The following is a 14,431-nucleotide window of genomic DNA, read 5'->3' on the forward strand; positions in this document are numbered from 1 at the left end:
TTTGAGTTGATGACAAACAGGGTGCATGGTGACAAACAGGGATCCACTTTTAGTTTTCTGATGCCCAGTTTTCCCAGCACTGATTATTAAGAGAAAAGAAAGAGGGGAATAGGAGGAGAAGGGAAAGAAGGGAGAGAGGAAGGGAGGAAGGAAGGAAGGAAGGAAGGAAGGAAGGAGGGAGGGAGGGAGGGAGGGAGGGAGGGAGGGAGGGAGGGAGGGAGGGAGGGAAGGAAGAAAGAAAGAAAGAAAGAAAGAAAGAAAGAAAGAAAGAAAGAAAGAAAGAAAGAAAGAAAGAAAGAAGGAAAGAAAGAAAGAAAGAAAGAGTTTTCCTGTCATCTGTCTCATCTGGTCTCCCTACCTTGACCCCTGCCTTCTCCTCCCTTTGATAGAGGGTAATTTTCTCTTCTGAGTCAGGATCCAATCTCTTCGGTAACCCACATCCACACTCAAGCCACATGGGTTTTGTTTTCTAATCTTCCTTTCTTTCTCAAACCAATCTTTATTCTTGAATCATTACTGCTTATGTCTGGCTGGATTCCTGGGTACAGGGGCCAGCCTTGTACCCAGCAGGTCTTCAGGGCCCTGGGGAGAAGCTGAGATCACAGCTCCAGTTGTTTAGAGTGACTTGAGTTGGATTGTCCCCAGGCACATGATCCTGAAATCCTGACTGAATTGAGTAAGATAATCAAGTGTGTATTTGTCAGGATGTCTCTGTCTATCTGGAACATTCCAGTATTCACAAAATGTTCTCCCTGTTCAGGCACATAAAATCTTTCCTCAGACCACATGTTTTGATTCTCCTTATATGATACCATCTTAGATAACAGCTCTTCCACACTGAGTCAGGAGTTTCTACCCTTGGGGTCAGGCTTCTTGTTGCTCTTTTGGCTCCATGAAAGGAACTGGGGGTTTGGTCTCCTATTAATGAGATTACTGGGGAACAGGGGAGGTTTGTATGCACTGTGGCATATATAAAGTGAGGTGACATTGGAGGACTGTATTAAATATTTGTTGAGTACCTACTTATTTGCAGGTACCAATGATATGGTACCATACTTTCCCCTACCAGGAAAGTGGAAGAAAAGAAACAGATCATTTTAATATGAAGAAGTGTGCCAGGAGTTGGTAGTGTGTAATCCTAGCTACTCAGGAGACTGCGATCTGAGGATCCTGATTCAAAGTCAACCGAGGTGAACAAATGCATGTTACTCTTATTTCCAACTATCCAGCAAAAAGCCAGAAGCAGAGGTGTTGCTCAAGTGGCAGAGCGTCAGACTTGAGCAAAAAAGCCAAAGGAGAGCACTGAGGCCCTGAGATCAAACCCCAGTACTGTCACCAAAAAAAGGAAAAGTCTGACATTATGGAGCAAAAAAGGATAAACTATTTGTGTGTGTGCTAAGGTCCTTGAACTCAGGGCCTTGTGCTCTTGATTGGCTTTTTCCACTCAAAGCTAGCACTTGAGCAATATTTCTACTTCCAGCTTTTGGCTGGTTAATTGGATAGAAGAGTCTCTTGGATGTATGTGCCTGGACTAGCTTCAAATCTCAATCCTCAGATCTCAGCCTCCTAAGAAGTTAGGGCTACAAGCATGAGCCACTGGTGTCAGGCAGCAGGCCCTATTATTAATAATAAATAAAATCACAAAGCTTAATGAGACAGGACTCTTGAAAAATAGGGAGTCTGTCAGGTAGAGAAGGTTGTTTTAGGAAGGAAGACCACAGATGGATGCAATGTAGCATGCTTCTGCCCTGCTGAGATCAAGCACAGATCAAATAAGGTTGTGAAATGCTTGGAAAATAAAAGCTCAGTTTAACAGTAAGGTGTTGCTAAAACTTAATCAGTCATTCAGGACTCAGTCCTTGCAGGAGGCATGAAGAAATAAAAATAGTCTGATGCTTTTATGTGGACGATGTGTACCTTTTGAGCACTAGGGGGTGTCCTGGTCACCGCTATATTCAGGAAAAGGAGGAGCCAGAGGATTTTAATTTTCTTCTCCCTTGTCCTCAAGCTTTTCATAACCATCTGGAAACGGAGAACCACACTTCTTCACACAGCTTGGTGGGTGGCTTGAGGAGTGTAACAACAAAGCTGAGAGCCCTCCTTGCTAGCTCTCAGCATCACTAATCACTAGGGAAATGCAGATCAAAACCACAGTGAAATAGTCCTTCTTGCTGCCCATCCAAACAGCCAAGCTTGTGCTTGACCTCCCTTCCCCCTCCTCCCTCTCTCTCTCTCTCTCTCTCTCACAGACAAATACACACACACACACACACACACACACACACACACATTAGTTATATAAAGAGAGGGCGCATAAATTGATAATAACAGTTGTTGATAAGGATACAGAATAACAGGAATCTGTATATATATATTACTGGCAGGAAGACAAAGTGATGTTGCCTCTTTAGAAAAATGGAAATGTGTGTGTGTGTGTGTGTGTGTGTGAGTGTGTCCATGACAATATTGAGGCTAGAATTCAGAGCCTTGCACTCTTACTCAGCTTTTTCATTGTAGATTTCTTTCTTTTTTCTTTCTTATTTTTTTTTGGGCCCGGTCGTGAGGCCTGAACTCTGGGCCTGGGCGCTGTCCCTCAGCTCTTCAGCTCAAGGCTAGCACTCTACCACTTGAGCCACAGCACCACTTCTGGCTTTTTTTTTCTGCTTATGTGGTGCTGAGGAATCGAACCCAGGGCCTCAGGTATGCAAGGCAAGTGCTCTACCACTGAGCCACCTTCCCAGTCTACTTGCAGATTTCTTTTTTTTTTTGGGTCCAGTTGTGGGGCCTGAACTCTGGGCCTGGGCACTGTCCCTCAGCATTTCAGCTCAAGGCTAGCACTCTACCACTTGAGCCACAGTGTCACTTCCGGCTTTTTTCTTTTTGCTTATGTGGTGCTAGGAATCGAACCCAGGGCCTCAGGCATGCAAGGCAAGCGCTCTACCACTGAGCCACCTTCCCAGCCCTACTTGCAGATTTCTTAAGCTACCACTTGAGCCATATCTCCGGTTCTGTCCTTTTACTGGTTGGAGATAAGAGTCTCTCTGATTTCTTTGCCCAGGCTGGCTTTGAACTTCTTTTGTTGTTGTTGTTGTTGGTTGTGGAGCTTGAACTCTGGGCTTGTGTGCTGTCCCTCAGCTCTTCAGCTCAAGGCAAGCGCTCTACCACTTGAGCTACGGTGCCACTTCCAGTTCTCTGGTGGTTTCTTAGAGATAAGAGTCTCAAGGACTTTTCCTGCCCGGGCTGGTTGTGAACCTGATCCTCAGATCTCAGCCTCCTGAGTACCTAGGATTACAGGCTTGAGCCACTGGCACCCGGCTCAGTTTATAAAATTAAATGTGTATTTACCAAAATACCCAAAATTCTATTCCTAGGAATTTATTCAATAAAAACGAAAACTCCACTCAAAAACCACAAGTATTCACTCAAAAACTTCTTTTTTTGGGGGGGAGGGGGCCAGTTGTGGGGCCTGAACTCTGGGCCTGAGGGCTGTCCCTCAGCTTTTCAGCTCAAGCTAACACTGTACCACTTGAGCCACAGCGCCACTTCTGGCTTTTTTCTTTTTGCTTATGTGGTGCTGAGGAATCGAACCCAGGGCCTCAGGCATGCAAGGCAAGCACTCTACCACTGAGCCACCTTCCCAGCCCTCACTCAAAAACTTCTAAGCAAATCTTTTCTTTCTTCCTCCTTTCTTTCTTTTTTTTCTGTCTTTCTTTTTTGTTTCAGTCCTGGGGCTTGAACACAAGGCTTGGGCACTGTCCCTGAGCTTCTTTTGCTCAAGGCTAGCACTCTACCATTGAGCCATAGCACCACTTCTGGTACTAAGGAATAGAACCCAGGGTTTCATGCATGCTAGGCAAGCACTTTACCACTAAGTCACATTCTCAGCCCCTCTTCTTTATTTTTTTGAGACAAAGTCTTTCACCATGTAGCCCAAGGTAGCCTCCAACTTTCAATACTCCTGCCCCTGCCTCCCAGTTGCTGGGATTACAGGCATGCACCATCATACCAGACTCTATGCAAGCTTTTTTTTTTTTTTAAATAGCAATTATATTTACTGGGAGCCAATTAAATGTCCATCAGAGTGAAAAACAAAACAAAACTGGATACCGCCGCATAACTGAAAAGTCTTTTTTTTTTAATTGTGAAAATACCGTTAAGAGGAGTTACAATTACATGGGAAGATAATGAGTACATTTCTTATCAAGCATTGCTGCCTCCTCTGTTTCCCCTTCCTATCCCTTCCCATCTCCCAGAATAGTCTTTAACAATTAAAAAGAACAAGCTGAGTGCCACTGGCTCACACCTATAATCCTAGCTACTCAGGAGGCTAAGATCTGAAGATTGGATTCAAAACTTTCCGCAGAAAGTCAGTGAAACTCTTATCTCCAATTAACTACTAGAAACCCAGAAGTGGCACTGTATCTCAAAGTGGTAGAGCATTAGCCTTGAATAAAAAAGCTCAGGGACGCCGGGCGCTGGTGGCTCACGCCTGTAATCCTAGCTACTCAGGAGGCTGAGATCTGAGGATCGCGGTTCAAAGCCAGACCGGGCAAGAGAGACTGTGAGACTCCTATCTCCAATAAACCACCAGAAAACCGGAAGTGGTGCTGTAGCTCAAGTGGTAGAGCGCTCGCCTTGAGCTGAAGAGCTGAGGGACAGCACCCAGGCCCAGAGTTCAAGCCCCATGACCGACCAAAAAAAAAAAAAAAGCTCAGGGACAACACAGGCCCTGAGTTCAAGCACCACAACTGACAAAAACAAAAACAAATTACCACTGTAAAGCAACGTGTATAGATTTTTTTTGGTCGGTCATGGGGCCTGAACTTGGCCTGGGTGCTGTCCCTGAGCTCTTCAGCTGTAGACTAGCGCTCTACTACTTGAGCCTCATCCCCACTTCCTGCTTTTTCTGCTTATGTGGTGCTGAGGAATCGAACCCAGGGCCTCTTGCATGCAAGGCAAGCACTCTACCACTGAGCCACCTTCCCAGCCCCACATAAATAGATTTCAAAGCATTATTATGTTAGGTGAAAGAAACCAGATGCAAAAACCCACATATTTTATGGTTCTGTTTATTTATGTGATATTCTGGAAAAAGCAAAACTACTACTATAGGGACAGAAATCAAACTAGTGTCGGCCAGAGGTAAATAGACAACCTTGTAGAGTGTTAGAAAGTTCTATATAGTGAGTGAGGTAATAATTAAACAATGTAGATACATTTGTCAAATCTCATTAAATTATTGAAAAAGAACTTTATAACATCATGAGTAGTTGTGGAGGTGGGAGGGAAGGGATGGTAGGGGCGAAATGAAGGAGGAGGCAACAATGCTCAATAGGAAGTGTACTCATTACCTTGTTCATGTAACTGTAACCCTCTGTATAGCACTTTTACAATAAAAAAGCATATAAAAAATCTCATTAAATTAGAGTCTTAAAAAAGGTGAATTTTAACTAGACAGCAGTGGCTCACATCTATAATCCTACACAGGAGACCTGGCAGAGAAAGATAAGTCTGAGGGACTCCATTTCCAAAATAACCAACTAGAGTTGGGGTGTGGCTCAAGTGGTAGAGCACCAGCCATAAGCAAGAAAAGCCAAATGAGAGTGCAAGGTACTGAGTTCAAGCCCTGGTATTAACAAAATAACCAAGAGAAATCTTGGCTGGAAGTATGGTTTAAGTGGTAAAGTACCAGTTGAGCAAATAAGTCAAACAAGTACCAGGCTTCAAGTTCAAACCCTATAACAGAAAGAAAAAAATAATGAAATTTGAGCCGGTTGTAGAGATAAACACCTGTCATTCCAGTTCTTGACAGGCTGAGGCAGGAGGACCAGAAGTTTGAGGCCAGACTGTGCTACAGAGCAAATCTCTGAAATTAATAATAATAATAATAATAATAGTACTAGAGTTGTAGCTCAGTAATAGAGTGCTTGCCCAGTATATATGAGGCCCTAGGTTCCATCTCCAGCATCACAACATATACACACATTCACACACACACACATATACACACAAACACACACACACACAGAGTGAATTTCACAAGATACAAATTATACCTTGACAAGGGCTACGAAGTTGGCTTAGTGGTAGAGTGCTTGCCTCTTGTGCATGAAGCCCTGGGTTCAATTCCTCAGCACCACAAAAGCCAAAAAAAAAAAAATCATACAAATTATACCTTGACAAATAAAAAGAGTCCCTAAACATCTCTTGCCTCAAAATCGGGCTCAGAAAAGCGACTTCCAAGATCTCAGTAGCTGCTTATGGTTCCCCTTGAAGAGATAATGGCTTGAATACTAAGTCCATACTCGTGCCTAACTTCCCTGCCAGGTTTTGGCTTCTAGCCCTGGGTGTGCTCTGACCAAGCTCTAATTTGGGGCATGTAATCCTTATTTGTATCTGGTTAACAGAGCCAAAGTCTCTGGTCACTGGAGCTGAGCTTGTGAAATGTTTAGCTCACTTGTCACAGTTCCATTCTCAGGAGCAAGAAGAGCACTTGTGCAGCCTCATGTAGCTTCTCAGGACATGTCTGGGCATCTCTGTCATTCCAGTGCTTCTCACATGGGTCAACTGCTCCAGTGTGCGGTGGGCCACTCGGGTTCAAGACATCTTTACAGCTGGGAAGCTCCTGGCCCTGGCCCTGATCATCATCATGGGAATTGTACAGATATGCAAAGGTGAGTGTCATGGGCCAGCAGGGCCCCACACAACTTGCATGTACACATCCTGAGATCTCTCAGTTCTGGCTTCCAGAGTTCTTTGCTTGTTCCATAAAGAGATTACAAGCCGTTTTCCCCAGGGTTAGGAATGCAACTACCACCACCACCTCATCTTGCAAAGATCTACTTCCCCATGCTTGCACAGCCAGGTAAAGACCCCAAATCTCTGTAAAGCAAAGCATCCTGCATCTTCTTTGGTGCCCTGTCCATATCTTAAAATGGTGAACAAAGGAGCATTTTATTTTTCAAAATTACTCATATTCTCTGCAAAAGAGAGCCCTACATTCCCGGGGCCCCTGCCAACATTCCCCATTGGATTTGGTCCTTTCTAAGCTGAGAGTCTTGTATTTGGTTTCCATGGTACCCATTGCACCACTAGGCTCTGTTCAGTGTCAATTGCAAATCAGATGAAAAACGGGGAGACCTCCTGCCTGCCCACAAGCACTGCTGACAGTGAGGGGAAACTTATTCCAGAAAACAAATTTCTGCTATAGTGTATTCCTGATTATCTTAATCAATTGGATTAAGTCTTTGGTGCTAGAAATCCAACCAGGGCTTTGTGCAAGTGTGTGCTAGCCAGGCTCTCTACCACTGAGCTATACCCTGCAATCCAGCAACCTTTGATGAGAGCCATAGTGTGTAAGACACTGCGGAAAGCGCTGGGAAGGCAATTTAAAGGCTCATTACTAAAATACCATGAAAAAGGAGACCAAGCTGCACCTTACAACGGGACAAGATATCTGGGCACTGAGGAGCTTATGTCTGTAATCCTAGTTACTCAGGAGGCTGAGATCTGAGGATCATGATTCAAACCAGACCAACCCAGACCAAAAACTCTCTGAAATTCTTTTTTTTTTTTGGGTCCGGTCGTGGGGCCTGAACTCTGGGCCTGGACGCTGTCCCTCAGCTCTTCAGCTCAAGGATAGTGCTCTACCACTTGAGCCATAGCGCCACTTCCGGCTTTTTTCTTTTTGCTTATGTGGTGCTGAGGAATCGAACCCAGGGCCTCGAGCATGCAAGGCAAGCGCTCTACCACTGAGCCACCTTCCCAGCCCTCTCTGAAATTCTTATCTCCAGTTAACCATCAAAAAGCCAGAAGTGAGTGGTGCTGTAGCTCAATCGGTAGAGCATTAGCCTTGAGCTGAAGAGCTGAGGGACAGCACCCAGGCCCAGAGTTCAAGCCCCACGACCGACAAAAAAAAAAAAAAAGATTAAATTGCCTATATATTAGCTGGGCGCTGGTGGCTCACGCCTGTAATCCTAGCTACTCAGGAGGCTGAGATCTGAGGATCGCGGTTCAAAGCCAGCCCGGGCAGGAGAGACCGTGAGACTCCTATCTCCAATAAACCACCAGAAAACCGGAAGTGGCGCTGTAGCTCAAGTGGTAGAGCGCTCGCCTTGAGCTGAAGAGCTGAGGGACAGCGCCCAGGCCCAGAGTTCAAGCCCCACGACCGACCAAAAAGAAAAAGCCAGAAGTGGAGGTGTGGCTCAAGTAGTAGAGCATCAGCCTTGAGCAAAAGAGCTGAGCTAGGGTGCAAGAGTACAAAGCCCTGAGTTCAAACTTAGTACTGGTAAGAGAAATAAAGAGAGAGAGGAAGAGCGGGAGGGTAAGGAGAGGAGAGGAGAGGAAAGGTGAGGAGGAAAGAGGGAGGGAGGAAGGAAAGAAAAAAGGAATGGGCTGGGAAGGTGGCTCAGTGGTAGAGTCCTTGCCTTGCATGTCTGAGGCTCTGGGTTCAATTCCTCAGTACCACATAAGCAGAAAAAGCTGGAAGTGGCACTGTGGCTCAAGTGGTAGACCACTTGAGTTGAGGGACAGTACCCAGGCCCAGAGTTCAGGCCCCAGACAAAAAGAAAAAAGAAAGAAGGAAGGAAAAACAGGAAGGGAAAGAAAGAAGAAAGGAGAAAAGATGTTAACAAGCTTGAACTACAAAGAAACTTATGTTTGTTGTTCTTGATGCTTTCTCTCTCTCTCTCCCCCTCTCTTCCTTTTTTTTTTTTTTTTTTTTTTTGTTGCCAGTCCTGGGGCTTGAACTCAGGGCCTGGCACTGCCCTTGAGCTTCTTTTTGCTCAAGGCTAGAGCTCTACCACTTGAGCCATAGCACCACTTCTGGCTTTTTCTGTGTGTGTGGTACTGAGAAATCAAACTCTGGGCTTCATGCATGGTAGGCAAGCACTTTATCACCGAACCAGATTCCCAGCCCTCTTGGATGCTTTCGTCATGAAAATGCACAAGCGTAGATATCGGGGAAGATGGTCAGGACACTACCAAGGGTCCAATACTGTTTCCAATTTACCCTGGCCTTTCTTTTCACATTAGCTTTTGTTTGTTTGTTTCTTTTTGTTTTTTTTTGGGGGGGGGGTCTGGTCGTGGGGCCTGAACTCTGGGCCTGGGCACTATCCCTCAGCTCTTCAGCTCAAGGCTAGCACTCTACCACTTGAGCCACAGCGTCACTTCCAGCTTTTTTCTTTTTGCTTATGTGGTGTTGAGGAATGGAACCCAGGACCTCATGCATGCAAGGCAAGCACTCTACCACTGAGCCACCTTCCCAGCCCCTTGTTTGTTTGTTTGTTTGTTGTCAGTTGTGGGGCCTGAACTCTGGGCCTGGACACTGTCCCTCAGCTTTTCAGCTCAAGGATAGTGCTCTACCACTTGAGCCACAGCGCCACTTCCAGATTTTTCTTCTTATGTGGTGTTGAGGAATTGAACCTAGGGCCTCATGCATGCAAGGGAAGCACTCTACCACTGAGCCACCTTCCCAGCCCCTTAAAGAACAACTTTATTTTTTGGTCATGGAGCTTGAACTTTGGACCTGCACACTGTCCCTGCACTCTTGAGCTCAGGCGAGCGTTCTACCTGTTGAGCCACAGTGCCACTTCCTTGTTGTTTTAAAAGCAGCATTCAGAATCATGCTTTCAACCCAGGCTATATGAATTTAGGGCTCTGAGGCACTGGGAAGTTCAGCACCTGAACTTCCTTGCTCCTTTTAACTCCACTTCTATGACACATTGGGTTCACCATAGACTATAAAGCTAGAGTAGCCGGGTGCCAGTGGCTCACTTATGTAATCCTAGCTACTCAGGAGGCTGAGATCTGAGGATCACGATTCAAAGCCAGCCGGGCAGGAAAGTCCATGAGATTCTTATCTCCAATAAACCACCAGAAAACTGGAAGTGGCACCATGGTTGAAGTGGTAGAGTGCTGGCCTTGAGCTAAAGAGCTGAGGGACAGTGCCCAGGCTCAGAGTTCAAGCCCCACAACTGACAAAAAAAAGAAAAAAAAGAAAAAGAAAAAAAATGGGCTGGGAAGGTGGCTCAGTGGTAGAGCGCTTGCCTTGCATGCTTGAGGCCCTGGGTTCGATTCCTTAGCACCACATAAGCAAAAAGAAAAAAAGCCGGAAGTGGCGCTGTGTCTCAAGTGGTAGAGTGCTAGCCTTGAGCTGAAGAGCTGAGGGACAGCGCCCAGGCCCAGAGTTCAGGCCCCATGACCAGACCCAAAAAAAAAAAAAAAAAAAGCTGGAGTATGTTCACAGGCGGAGGGGGTAGAGGTGGGGCAGTGAGCCTGCATGGGGGCACCTAAACTTGTCTCTCTGAACAGCCTCTTGTCCATTTTGTCCACAGGCGAATTCTTCTGGCTGGAGCCAAAGAATGCGTTTGAGAATTTCCAGGAACCTGACATTGGCCTTATTGCCCTGGCTTTCCTTCAGGGATCCTTTGCCTATGGAGGGTGGAACTTTCTTAATTATGTGACGGAGGAACTTGTGGATCCCTACAAGTGAGTTTCAATAGCCCAGCTCATCCCCTCCCCCTTTGAGAGGCCTCAACAGTAACTGCTGCTGGGCATAGGGAGCAGGTGTGCACTGACCCCTTCTCCAGTCCCCATCCTGACCTTGCTCTGGTTTGTCCTAAAGGAACAGCTCATTTCCCAGGAACTGAAACCATTTGCCATCCACCCTGTCCAGAGGAAAGACAGAGTCTTATGAATGTCCCCAGGCAGGTTAAAAGCTGCATACTGTGTTGACTAAGAGTCAGCTGCCTTAGAGAATGAATTGTGTCCCTCAAGGCTCTGAGCCATTTCCCTGTTACAGGACAGGCTGGTCCTTGTGACTTGAGGCAGTCTGTGGCAGAGATCTGGGTCAAGAAGCAAGCAGTCAGCACCAGCCATTTCATTTCTACATGTACCTTGTCCCAACTGAGATAAAACCCACCTCCCAGGGTGAGGAAGCCCAGAGATGCTACAAGAGCCAGGCTCAGGCCGATTCATTGGCAGAACAGGTGTGCCAGCATAGGCTTCCCTCTCACCTCCTCTCCCTCTACAGGAACCTTCCCAGAGCCATCTTCATCTCCATCCCACTGGTCACATTTGTGTATGTCTTTGCCAATGTCGCGTATGTCACTGCAATGTCCCCCCAGGAGCTGCTGGCATCAAACGCAGTCGCTGTGGTAAGAAATCGAACTCAGGGTCTCAAACCTAGAACGCTGACATAGAGTCAGCCCCACATACTTTTTTCCTGATCCATGATCTCACACAGGTGGCATCATGCCAAATCATCAGGGCAGAATTTACAAGTGTCCAGGAGCAAACTGATGGCTGGTTTGGTCTAGAGTAGCTACATGGCAGAGCTGAGTCTGTGAAGCTGAAATGCCTGGTATCCAATACTTTACAAAATAAATGTCCTGGCTCCTGAGCTTAGACACTGTAAACTCTGGACGTTGAGGATCATATAGGGGAGACTTTCATACCATTACATAAAGTAATCACTCATTTCTCTGCCTTCATTCCCTCCTCTAGGAATCATATAAGCTGATTCCTTCCCTTATCAGGGAAAAGTGGGTGCTGGTAAACAGTTCAATCATTGGAGTCGTTCTTGCTCTTTGGGAAATCCTGAGATCCTTGACTGCGGAGAAAGGCCTGGAAGCAATGCTGCTTCTAGCCTCAGGCTGAGCCATACTCCACCCTGCCAAAGTCATTCTGTGTCTCTTCTCAGGAGACAAAATTAAAAGGGCCTGCCACCTCCCTTGGCAGCCTGTTCCTATGACCAACAACTTCCCACACAGCAGGACATCTGGCCTAGACAATCTCTCCCCTGGCACGGGCAATAAACCTGACTCAGAGCACTAAGAAAGCCAGCCCACAACCTTTTAGTCTCTTCAGAACACAAAGACTATAATCTATACATTTAGAATCAAAGTTTGGTTGATTCATATGTTTCCACCAGCATAAACTAGTTTACACATTTAGAAATCATGCTATAAGTTGGGACCTATCTCTATTTTATAGATGGGAAAATGAGGCTCAAAAATTACAAATTTAGCCAGCACAGGTGGCTCAGGCCTGTAATCCTAGCTACTGAGGAAGCTGAGATCTGAGGATCACAGTTCAAAACCCTCATGGGCAGAAAAATCCATGAAACTCTTATCTCCAGTAAAGGGCCAGAAAACTGGAAGTGGTGCTGTAGCTCAGGTGGTAGAGCGCTAAGTCTTGAGCTGAATCACTGAGGGACAGTGCTCAGGCCCAGAGTTCAAGCCCCATGACTGACCAAAAAAAAAAAAAAAATTAGAAGCCTGTGGGGAACTAGTGATTTGTGTCTACCTACTCAGGAGGCTAAGATCTGAGGTTCACAGTTCAAAGCCAGCTCAGGCAGAAAGTCACTGAGATCTTTTTTCAATTGGTCATGGGGCTTGAACTCAGGGCCTCGGCATTGTCCTTGAGCTGTTTTACTTAAGGCTAATGCTCTACCACTTTGAGCCACAGAGCCACTTCTGGTTTTTGAATGGTTAATCAGAGGTAAGAGTCTCTTGGGGACTTTTATGCCTGGGCTGGCTTCAAACTTCAATCCTCAGATCACAGCTTCTGAGTAGCTAGGATTACAGGTGTGAGCCACAGACAGGTACTCAGCTTCCTGAGACCTTTTTTTTTTTTTGGTCCTGGGGCTTGAACTCAGAGCCTGGGCTCTGTCCTTGAGCCTCTCTGTGCTTAAGGCTAGCAACACTTGAGCCCACAGTGCCACTTCTGGTTTTTGTTTTTTTGGGTTTTTTTTTTTTTTTTTTTTTTTTGTAGATCTAGGGCTTGAACTCTGAGCTTGGGCGCTGTCCCTGAGTTCTTCGGCTCAAGGTGAGCACTCTACTGCTTGAGCCCTAGCACCACTTCTGGTTTTCTAGTGGTTTATTGGAGGTAAGAGTCTTATGGACTTTCCTGCCCTGTCTGGCCTTGACCTATGATCCTCAGATCTGAGCCTCCTGAGTTGCTAGGATTACAGGCGTGAGCCACTGGTGCCCAGCTATTTTTTTTTCTTTTTTTTTTGGTCCAGTCGTGGGGCCTGAACTCTGGGCCTGGGCGCTGTCCTTCAGCTCTTCAGCTCAAGGCTAGCACTCTACAACTTGAGCCACAGCGCCACTTCCGGCTTTTTTTTTCTGCTTATGTGGTGCTGAGGAATCGAACCCAGGGCCTCATGCATGCAAGGTAAGCTCTCTACCACTGAGCCAACTTCCCAGACCCCCTATGTTGTTGTTTTTTTTCTTTTGAGTACTTTATTGGAGCTAAGAGTCTCATGGAGTTTCCTGCTTAGGCTAGCTTCTAACTAAGATCCTTAGATCTCAGAGTAGCTCACAGGTGTAAGCCAGCAGTGCCCAGCTTCTGAGACTCTCTTATCTTTAATTAAACACTGAAAAGCCAGAAAGGAACTGTGGCTCAAGTAGTAGAGTGCTAGCCTTGAGCACAAAAGCTCAGGAACAGTGCCCAGGCCCTGAGTTCAAGCTGTAAGACCATCACTAAAAAAATACAAACTTGTGAGCTGGGGGCAAGTTCAAATGGTAGAGTACTTGCCTAGCAAGGACAAGAGCCTGGATTAAATCCTTGGTACCTGGCTGGGAAGGTGGCTCAGTGGTAGAGCGCTTGCCTTGCATGCCTGAGGCCCTGGGTTCAATTCCCCAGCACCACATAAGCAAAAGGAAAAAAGCCGGAAGTGGCACTATGGCTCAAGTGGTAGAGCTCTAGCCTTGAGCTGAAGAGCTGAGGGACAGTGCCCAGGCCCAGAGTTCAGGCCCCACAACCAGACCCCCCCCCCCCCAAAAAAAATCCTTGGTACCATGCAAAAAAAAAAAGAGGGAGGGAGGGAGGAAGGAAGGAAGGAAGGAGAAAACAATTATAAACTTGCAGCATTCAGGAGGGTAAGGCAGAAGAATCCTGAGGAAGAGACTAGTCTGGGTTACATAATAAGACCTATCCTCAAAAAATAAATAACCCAGGCTGATGGCTCATGCCTTTAATCCCAGCTATTCAGGAGGCTGAGTTCTGAGGATCATGGTTCAATTCTAGCCAATGCAAACAAATCTGAAAGGCTCTTATCTCCAGTTAACTAGCAAAAAGCTGGAAATAGCGCTGGGGCTCAATAGTAGAGTGCTAGCCTTGAGCGAAAAAGCTAAACAAGACTTATGAGTTCAAGCCCCAGTACCAGCACACACACACAAAAGTTATAAACCTCAGGCTAGAAATGTATGTCAGTGGTTGCAAAACCCTAGGTTTCATCCCCAGCATTGGAAAAAGAAATTACAATCTTTACTCAGGGTAGAGCTAGGATTTGAATTCAGGCCTGTGTAACTCACAAGCCTATCTAGATCTCTCCCTTTCCCTGGGAGGCCTGGTCTCACCCCACTTGGTTTCCATCTCCAAGGAGGGCACTGAGATAAGTTACTACTATATTCCCAAATTTCTTCAT

The 14,431-nt window shown here is 46.1% G+C and overlaps 1 protein-coding gene across 2 annotated transcripts in view; it reads left to right on the plus strand.

Moving 5' to 3' along the window:
* Slc7a8 (solute carrier family 7 member 8) overlaps nt 1-14,431 on the plus strand; it is a 79,744-nt gene that overhangs the window by 52,390 nt on the left and 12,923 nt on the right. Inside the window, exons 4-6 of one of the 2 annotated variants that reach the window (XM_042686463.1) lie at nt 6,549-6,674; nt 10,335-10,488; nt 11,033-11,156. In XM_042686463.1, the coding sequence (XP_042542397.1) occupies nt 6,549-6,674; nt 10,335-10,488; nt 11,033-11,156 (404 nt within the window). Of the gene's footprint in view, nt 1-6,548; nt 6,675-10,334; nt 10,489-11,032; nt 11,157-14,431 lie in introns of those variants that run through there. The other variant, XM_042686465.1, reaches the window with a different exon arrangement.

This window comes from Dipodomys spectabilis, unplaced genomic scaffold (genome assembly GCF_019054845.1).
Source record: "Dipodomys spectabilis isolate Male_0828 unplaced genomic scaffold, ASM1905484v1 ptg000097l, whole genome shotgun sequence".
NCBI classification, from domain to species: domain Eukaryota; kingdom Metazoa; phylum Chordata; class Mammalia; order Rodentia; family Heteromyidae; genus Dipodomys; species Dipodomys spectabilis.